The sequence below is a fragment of the Lytechinus variegatus genome, chromosome 5 (assembly GCF_018143015.1).
Source record: "Lytechinus variegatus isolate NC3 chromosome 5, Lvar_3.0, whole genome shotgun sequence".
Classification (NCBI taxonomy): domain Eukaryota; kingdom Metazoa; phylum Echinodermata; class Echinoidea; order Temnopleuroida; family Toxopneustidae; genus Lytechinus; species Lytechinus variegatus.
This window is the reverse complement of record NC_054744.1, coordinates 42,114,220-42,124,840: the sequence shown is the minus strand read 5'-3', so window position 1 is coordinate 42,124,840 and position 10,621 is coordinate 42,114,220. Positions and strand designations below refer to the sequence as shown.

General features: G+C 35.7%; 1 protein-coding gene across 1 annotated transcript; it reads right to left on the bottom strand.

The window, feature by feature from the left end:
* Positions 1–1,333: 1,333 nt before the first annotated feature.
* Positions 1,334–8,559, bottom strand: LOC121416198 (glycine-rich protein DOT1-like). Its single transcript, XM_041609691.1, has 2 exons — positions 8,140–8,559; positions 1,334–3,821 (listed from the first exon to the last, which is right to left on the bottom strand). The coding sequence occupies exons 1-2, from the start codon at positions 8,186–8,188 to the stop codon at positions 2,863–2,865; spliced, it is 1,008 nt and encodes a 335-aa protein (XP_041465625.1). The 5' UTR covers positions 8,189–8,559; the 3' UTR covers positions 1,334–2,862.
* Positions 8,560–10,621: the final 2,062 nt, after the last annotated feature.

The window sequence follows — 10,621 nt, the reverse complement described above, 5'->3', positions numbered from 1 at the left end:
TCATGATTTGATAGTTCATGTAGTCGTCAGATTGTTGACCATTGAAAAAAACTACATGTAAGCTCCATCGCAAAGTGATATAAATGTCTAGTTTGTAAGATGTAAACTCCGACCAGACCATGCCATATCTTTATTGTATGAAATGATGGTTTAAGATTTTCACGTCAGGCAGTCCTAAACGATCTCACACAAATACACACACACGCACACACGCGTTGTAACGTACGCCAACTCACGATCACATCCTCGCTCCAGAAATCTATTACATTCTAAAATGAAAAAAAAAGAATTATGTAAAATATTATTAGTTTTAGAAATAATCATGATAGGATTGCTTTTGAAAAATAATCCAAACCATCGGACATCGATGCTGTACTTGGTCAAAAGTGAGCAAGTTACAAAAGTATCATTTGTTGTAAATGAGCAATGTTTGTTCGTCATTTACATAGTCGTCAATGCAATTAAACAGCATACTTTCTTCAATGTCTTTCCAAAGAACGATAATTTCTTTCCCAAATTTTGCCTGAATGTGCAACATACAAAGGTTGTTTCAGACACAGAAATAAGTCGAATTTTACTGATGTGTTACTTGCTTCCTTTTGCAAAATTTGGTTAGATCGGTTATGACGATAAACCATAAAACTATGACTAGTAATTTATGGTTTAAATAATTGGGTAATTAACTCCGATTTCCGATTTACCTCATTGCCAATTTTATCACCACAAAGTTTTCATGGGAACCCGAGATATTTGCCATAATCTGCACTCCAATGAACATGAGATTTTTTTTTCTTCGTTTGGTAAAAATGCAGTCTTTAATTTTCTTCTGTACATACATGTACATGTTGTGAATGAACAATTTATATATATATACACAATGAAAACATAAAAGAAGAAAACGCATGTTTTTATATAAGCTACAAATGAAATATATCTAAGCATCACGATAAAGTTAATATGTCAAGACGTTTTTTTACTGAGACTAAATCGTACTGATATATATATATCTTTCTGTAAAAGATATTACACACAATATTCCTACATTACATGTCTTATCACGTTTGCACTGCTTTAAAGCGTTATGTTTGAAGAGGTTATGTACAAAACACGATTAGTCCAAATATATAAAATGTTACATTTTGAGAGATAAAAACATTGTCATTTATTGCCTTATCAAAGTCAGGTCTTTTGAAGAAAAAGGGTTCAGCCAAAGATTGAGAGCAGCTATGAGAAATACGTCTTCAACGAATATTGTTTCCATAGACGCGCATAATGAATTAACCACAGTTGGTTTAGGATGCGCTTTTGGGAATAACCCCTTGAAAATTTCATTCTGCCACAAATATTGGCATTGTCTGAAAGCAAACAGCAGTTTTGCATAAACCTGTCATCGCCAAAAATAAATGATTCTAACTGCTGGTGAAACCACATAGTTTTGTCACATCTATATATGCATTTTTCTGATGACATATTGCAGCTCAACCTATTACAATAATTTAGATCATGACCTGATAAGATATATCTCACATAATGGTTACTTCACTAAATATTTGAAGAAGAAAATTGATTGATTTATCAGGTGAAAATGGATGATAGGATCAATTATCCCCAGTTGTGCCGCACTTTGCATTAAAAATAGTTACTAATTAAAGTAAACTGTTACATTTCATTCTTTGAATAGTATAACCTTTCAAGTAATAGGGTTCTTTCACGGACGTATCAATCTGTAAAATTAAGAACAAGAATTATTTGCTACTTAGACAAAAATGATCTATTGTATTTGGACATTTACAATTAGGCAACAAAAAAAAAAAACATTTCTTATATGAAAGCAACAAATACCAGCGATTTTCCTCTTTCTTGCTCTTATTTTCCTTGATAATACACAAGAACGTCCTTGAACCGGCAAAGATATTTTCTATATCTTTTTATATTCTTAAATAACTTTTCCAGAAATATAAATGTTTCAAAAGTATTGGTTATCTTCCAGATTTCTATCAAACACTAGTTTTAAGTTTCTTGAACCGGCCAAGAAATTATCTCATACTGGAAAATACCTATACGTTTAACAATAACATAAATTTTGAACGTGAATTGCAAATAAAATTGATTTTTTTTTCTAAACTTGACACGAAAAATCATGCCCTGGATCATTTGGGCTTGGCGCACAATTAGTCTTACACCACATCATTACTGAATACATACAATGATAATGATTATTGGTTTATTTGAATGGATAACTATAAACAAAATATACACAAGCAATATTTATACTATATTTTTTCACATGTAATCTGTCTCGATCACGATCCCTTTGTCTTCATGATCGAGGTAGATTATACTCAATAATATCCTATCGAGATACACTACTGAAGGAACATTAGTTTACATGATACATATAAGAGTAATGTGAGTTACTAATTAACATTTAGATCTTAATGATGACTTTATCATTATTATTATTATTACTTTCTAAATTAAAGTTTACTTTGCTGGTAAAGACACGCTTATTAAAGGATGTTTACAGGATTTTTTTTATATTTCAAGATGAAGGAAGAAGAAATTTGAGTTGTTTCAGATTCAATGCAAATAGCCTGATAAAAAGCCATACGTCTACACCTAATCCGGAGAGACATTATGAAATACACAAACATGTCCAATAAAGTAAAGACATCTAATAATAGGGAAATGGCTTTATTCTTGTACTGTGGGCTGAATTAGTCGAACTGACTGTTTGAAAAGTTCATAGAATTTATGACATTTGATCGATTTCCAGTTGTAATTAGTTTACGGTACAGCTCTTGTTATATGTTATATATCTCTTTATATTCCTAAGCCAGTTAAGTGTCCATGTCTATCTATCTATCTCAGTTGATTGCGACGTCTTTTTCGAGCACATGCTATTAAAACTGAAACCACGGTTCCTATAACGCATAACGCTCCTATTACAACAACAGCCATAAGGGCGCCAAAACCCATACCGATCTTTTTACCGAAATTACGGCCCTTCACCTCGGCGATATTATTTCCAAGATGCCTGCCATGGAATCCAGGACCTCCCGCTGCAGGGTACAAGCCTCGTCCACCATAGCCCCTTCCGCCACCTGGATAACGCTTAGGGTTCATGCTTGGATTCCTGTATCCTGGTCCACCTACTGGTAAACCGTTACGGGGGAATACTGGTGGGAAAATTGATCCTGGTATTCCTCTATGTGGTGGATATCCCCTGCCAGGAAAGGTGCTGCCTGGGTAGTGTTGTCCTGGAAAGTGTTGGCCGGGAAAAACCCCTTGTCCTGGGAAACCACCATGTCCTACTGTGGGATACCTTCCGGGGTAGTTCATTCCAGGATTTCCAACGTGCGGGAATCTTTGTCCAGGGATACCTGATCCTGGGAAAGTTTGTCCTGGGTATGTTGATCGTGGGTTGTAGCCTGGATACCGTGAGCCGGAACCTGTACCTATGGCAGGGTTCATTGGATCAATAACCTGTATATCAGGAAGGATTCCGACGCCAGTTCCTCTTCCACCAACTCCTGTACCACCTCCAGCAGCGCCTGTTCCACGCCCGCCAGCCCCCCTTGTTCCACCTCCAGGTCCTCCTGCGAATCCTGTCCCACCACCTCTGGATCCAGGGAATACACCTGGTCTATTACCACCTCCCGTGCCTCCAGTCCCTCCACTTGCACCGGCACTCACACCAGGTATAACTCCACCACCTCCGGTTCCTCCCTTTCCAGAGCCTGAGGCAGATGGACTTTGACCGGCATTGTTCCCTGTTTCATCCGATTCACCCTCCGCAGTAATAACAAGGGTTGACGCCACTATTCAGAAAAATAAACAGAGAGAAGACTTCAATTAAACATTTTTCCTCTTTGTAATGATTTCATCTTCATATTTTGTTTAACAAAATACCAATAGGGTGTGTGTGTGTGTGTGTGTGTGCGTGAGGGTTTGTTTGTATTGATAAAAAAAAATTAAATAGGCTTTATTTAAAAAAAACAAATTCTTATGGTTTTAACAATAATTACACATACTGTAAATAATGTAAGCAAACTATATTATATATTACATTTAATTCAAATGGAAGAAAATCTTAAAATTTCTAAGCAGAATCTCATGAAGTGATATTGTACTTGAAGAACAAGCCTGTAAACTCCTGCAATTTATTTTGCATTACATTTTGTATAGTACTTTAAACTAGTGAATTGAATCGTGGAATTCAATCATTATCAAAAACGTTTGGTATCCGTCAAATAAGTTTCTAAATTATGTAATCATTCACAATTACCTCAATCTAAACGCAATAGACACGGAACTGATCTTGAGTAAAAGTTTACGTTCTCAAATTACTAAGAGATAAAACGTTATAGTATTGTTTGAGGTCAATCTTTCTTTTGATTAGATAAAGCAGACCTAGTCGCTGTTTGATCATAATCAGTGTCTACAAAATATATTCATGACAAAATTGATATTCAAATTAATCTTTACTGCAAAGGAAAAAGGTGAACAGATAATATTGGTCATGTTGGTAGGGGCAAATCTCTGATCCTTGCATCAAAGGGAGCAGGCAATGGGTCTATGTATCATCAATCAGAGAGTGTATTTCTATCCTTCAGAATGAAGAGGCGACGAAAACCGCTGGTCTTTATCCGCGGATATGAATTTCACGATTGATCAAATGCGATAGTCAGACGCCCTTACAGACGCATCAGCCAACACATAACCGTATCTGAAACTGATGAGAACAGTCACACATTACAGCTTAGATCATTACCTACGATTCTAAAGGGGTAACAATCTATAACGTACTAACAGCCCTTTCGAATTTTGAGTAGTCGTATAAAAATTGGTAAAATCAACTTAAGGATAAAGAAAATCTGATTCCATAACGGAATTAATGATTAAATTTAGAGGTCTTTGCATGGCCTTTCACGGAAAGATAGCGAAAATGTCGAAAATTCTGTCAGATCAATGATTAACATTTTTTAGCTATGATTTTATCAACGGTATAATTTACTATTTTCAGTTGATTATTCAGTAGAATTGTTGTGCGATTACAACCCTGGATCCACTGACGCATAAATGTTGAGTGAACATACAACCCACGATTTTATCCAGGGTTTCTCTAAATAATGACTCAATGCTCTGACCTGGATTAATCCACATTTCACTTTAAAAAAGAATGTTCCGTTGATACTGGTGATATCAGTGATAGTCTTAAAAGCTTACAAAACATATTTTAGAAATGGCAGGGGTACGCAGGACGAATATTTTTTATGATCACGTTTTCATCCATACATTGATTAGATTCAAGTTGGACGATTATCCAAATTTCCTTATCGGCAAATTGCAACTTCATTTCGATTTCTATCTTTACTATGGCCATCATACTTAGAATCACATTGTAACGAATAATCATCTCTTAAAACCCCCTTGGCCCGTATTCTGAAGTCGGGTTTAACTTAAACTCAGGTTTAAAGTTGTGGTTTAAGTATGGACAGCCAATTATTACATTTGGCTCTCAAATCATTCATAATTGTCTAGACGGTATAAATAGATGATTGTCATCACCATCGATGCATCAGGGAAGAGCACAGTAAACATAAGAAACTTACAACTTAATAAAAATTTTGACACTTTTGGCTTCCCATACTTAAACCACAACTTTAAACCTGAGTTTAAGTTAAACCCGACATCAGAATACTGGCCCTTGACTCGGTTTATGTCTGTATTTTAAATGCAATGTGCCACAGCTATCTTGAATACTGTCACTAGTCGTTAACCTTTTCATGTCGGCTATTTTTTCGTTCCCATGATGCAATTTTAATCATGTCATCTTGTGATATATGCATATTAATATGATAAACCTAAATGATGAATGATGAAATTTTTAAAAGCAAAGTGCAAAGGAACAACAAGTTCACAGTATGCTCTTAAAAATCCTTTATTATCATACATCAAATGGTAATCAATACTATTAGATTTGACTTGTCATTACCATAATCTAATGTTTTATCAAAAAGCTCCTTGTAAAATACAGGCATGACAGGTGCCTATACCTCTTTATATAAAGCCATTTGGTGGTGCATCTTTCATTGGTGGCTAATCTAATTGCAGGTAAAATTCGGTTTCGCCACAGATTAATTTAGCGTGACTGCAAACATTATACATTATATTTTGTTTATATTCACAACCGATTTAAATTAAAATACTTATTCCTTTTTACAATACATTGTAGAAAAACAGCAATAAATGCTGAATATACCTGCAGCTGGTGTTGGAAACCCTTATGTTATATTTTTCACTTTGATGACTAGTACTACTTTGTAGGCCCCTTTCCAAACGTATTGTTTTATAACTATTGTGGCAACATGTAAGTGAATGACGCAAACAATCTTTCTTCAAGACAGTCATGTGACCTGATTCTGCGTGACTGCACCTCCTTGTTTTAGGGGGCCTCGACAGATACTTTAATCTTTCTTTCACTCGAGAACTTGTCGTTAAGAGATTAAGCCCCAACAGAACTCCTTTACACAATTGCTAGCAAAAGGAAGCGCTTTCTGAAATTGACATATTTATGTATATATATATTGTACGACAATGAACCGGAAGGAGAAGAAAATTATTTAATTCCAATCACAGTCATGAGTGCGGGAAATATATCAAGTTAATCGGGGAATCGATATATTTAGAAATAATTGTCTGGATTTTTTGCACTTAAGAAGACATCAGTCCTTGTAATCGTGTTATTGCAGTCTTAATACTTCTCTAGATTAGGGGCACTAAACTGGTATAATTTCTATGAGGTTATGAATAAGAATTTGCCTAATTTTGTAAGAGTATCTCTACTTTACCTTTTGTATAGGCAAATAATCGTGATTAGCAAACTTGATTTGAAAAATGGATATGAAGTAGATATAAATGGAAGCTGTATTAGTCTATAAGATGTGTTTGTCAAGTATACGATTAGAGGAGAGTTATATGTAACGGCAAAAACGGAACGACAGAATGATATACTCACATTTTGTCAATATAATTGTTCAAGCAAAAATTGTTTATGATTGAAACATTTTGGCGATCTTCATTTGAGACAATGTTCACTAAATGTTTCCATTGCAATATTCGTTCACAATAAACAGAGAACATCAAACAGGAGCCTCATGTCTCGTTGCATTATGAAAAGTCATGTAATTTCACGAGTTATTTTTGCTAACGTCTTGTCATCAAATGTCTTTATTCCTTAGAAACCCTATTGCAGGGTAGAACCTGAATTTCGCAGGGTTAGGGTGTGACAGCAAAACTGTTAGCGCGACAGAGCTTTGCTAGAACTTTCGTAAGCGAAAAAGCGCTTGTATGACAGCCCAGTACTTTTGGTGAGGGCGTGGGGGATAAATAAGGCTTCCATTCCTCCCAGCGATAGTAAAACTAAAATTAAAGCAAACCGATTTCCAGAAGCCAAGTGTTTTATGGTAACTACGAATATCATAGCTCCTCAAAGTTCCACTGCATCTCAGAAGTTCTGACTTATAAGGGACTGAACTCTGCTCTTGCTTTTGCTAGTTTTTGGATCCACTCAATAAACCTTTTTTTCCAAACTGGGAATACGATCATGGTCCATGACTATTTACGCTCTGGAAGGGTTATCAGGGAAGAATAAATTGCGTTCCTTGCTATAATGTGTTTTACCCTTTCAAATTTAATGTCATTTACATGTCTGATAATGTTTTTAGTGTCTAGACCTATAACACAACAGAGATGGGGAGACAGAGAGAGAGGGAGAGAGAGAGATTGAAAAAAGAGATTGAAATGAAGAAAGAGAGATTCACGATCTGAAACCAAATGCGTGTTGCTCTATCTAGGTATTAGATTTGAACTTTATGTTTTTAATCACATGATCTGCAGATATCATATTTCTTAGTTAGTATCTAAACAGGGATATCAAATTATCATTAATCTTTTGTAAATACGTGATTATCAAGATAGTAGATTCGATTAAAGAAAGCCCAGTTCCCCGCGTTAAGATTAATATCAAAGCCACATTGAATAATATTCAATTCACGTCCAGAGAGTTGGATAATCACTTAACTTTTAGAAATAATATAAATACGAATAAACTCTTCGATCCTGCCCAGAACTCACCAAGAAATGCAACAGTCAGTATCCCAAAAATATACCGTCTTTTTCCCATCGTGGAGGGTGTGTTAAAACCAAAGTGTTCCAAAGATATCCACAAGAATCGGAGAGAAGAAACAAGGCGTGTTGTCCGAATGTGAAGTCACGAGCAGTGCGATTGTTCAATCACTAGCAAGCTGCGCTCGTCTGGCGTAAAACCAGCAGTTAGTGTTTCAAAGCCCGTTCAGTAGGAGACTTCAATAATGGACAGAGGTGTTGGGGAAGAAACTGAACGACCCCAATAGAAAGTTCGTAGTTCCCGTTGACACTGTCCCAACCGTTGTGCCAATCTACAAAGATGGGACCAGGGATTGTACAAAGCCACAGCCCCTATGAACGAACCCTCCCTCGATGATTAGGCAGTCGCGTAGAATGCACAGAATGATCATCCAAGTAATTACCACTTCCACAGCTGGATCGCTAGGGGTTTCCGTTTATGCGCACAGATCTATTCTAGGAAGAGGTCTTTGCTATTCTCAGCACGGTGTTTTTTCCCCCCATGATATACTTTCTTCGGTATTCCCCCTAGTAATGGTCACGGGTTAATTTATATTCTTTATCTGAGTTTAGAGAAAATTGCCGGCTTTACGCGTTGCTTAGTAATTATAAGACCAGATTGTTTTTGACATTTTGCAAATGTTGCAAATTTTGGTGCATTAATATGGGTAATCGGTCAAACAGTCAATCCTACACTTATTAGCCTTTACATAAGTTAAGCGATATGTCCCATGGGTGGAAATACAAAAAAATATAGGTTCTATGAGACTGATCATGCTAATGACAAGTTGAAGTAAACTCGAGCTATATCTCTTCATGAAAGAAAGATCATTCTAAAAAGTGCTAAATTAAACACTTTCGGAGCTTGCATAATGAGTACACTTCGGGTGTTGATTTTCAGCATATATGGTGCTAAAAATAACACTTTGGGTATTTAGTATAGTATGTCACGTGCTGTTATTTGCACCCTAGGTCATGAAAGCAGAAATGCATTAACTATATCAGTACCCAAAGTCCTGAGTTTACCACCTCATTATTTTCTTTAGATATCATTTTCTTTAGATGTGAGAGAGATCCCTCACCTGAAAAATTATACGTATGAAGATTGGCCAATTGGAGAAATATAATTCGGATCGTATACTATAACAAGTGGCAATAGGCCTGAAGTATGAAAATCAATACAAAGTAGGGGAAGAGAGGAAGATAAATTTATTAAAATTATCATGGCAAGCAGATCCCAATATCAACATTATTCAAGAATCCCTGGGACAACTCCCTGACTGGAATCAGAAGCAGGATGAAACCAAAAGTAGCCAATATGGCTTCATTGGCCTTGGAAACAAGATGCTGCTGGCTCGGCTTTCCGTGATGGCAGACATCCTGAAATCGTAGAAGGCATAACCTTATTTCTTTATTCCTTAAGTCCAGCTTTGCTAAGAATATATCGAGATAACCATCACTTAAGGATGTTATTTCGATTCGCGCCAAGGCCCAAGGGAAATCTTTTAGTACGGTTTCAATGATGAGTGGCGATAGAACCAGTTATGACTTCTTGTCGTATGAATGGAGGAAAGTAGATAATAAAGTCTTTGACATGTACTATCCTTTGACAAAGCAGAATATCATTCCTAACCTTCACTTTGATATTACCTATTGGCTAATTGGTATTTGAAGATATCAGACTGATTTTATATCTGTGTAATTATTTCTTATCTTGTATTGAGTTGAGAAATGAAATTAAAACTTGATTAAAATGAAGGCAAATTGGATTTCAGTACATTTGAATCAACTTATCTTTGTCCTATTTTTCGCATTATTTGCTCACAAAATTTATTTAATTACTTTCAGATGATAGGTATCTATCTACACGACGAAGGTTTTAATGTAGATGTTTTGAACGCCCTCTTTTTATTTTTGCTATCTATCAGTTACTTACGATAATAAACTTTAACCACGATAAGTCAAGTTTGTGCTTGTCTTTCAACTAAAATAAAATCGTGTAGAATTCCGTAGATACTACACATAAAGGGCAATTGGTATATCTCAATCGATTTCCGATATTATTCATTGTCGTTACCTTCAGGTCATCCTTTATAGGTCAATCAAAAAACTCCACGAACGTCATGAAGGATTAAAAGCCCACAGGGTAAACAAAATATAGGTTCTTCCTTTTCTTGGTTATCAAATGACAAGTATGGACACTGTCGGAACATGACGTTTAACTGAGTTTTAGAAGGTAAATAATTAGCTTTGGAAAAGAAGTAACAGGTGATGATTAAGAAACGTGAAATTTCGTTCAGATATATTACAGATATATTGATTGGTACACGAACACGGTAAATATAAAATGAGTATATTGGCAGTAGAGCCAATGAAAGCTGAAATGGCTTATTAAAGGGGTTCTTACTCTTATAACTGATGACAAGCAAGAAGAGACATTGCTGATGAAAAT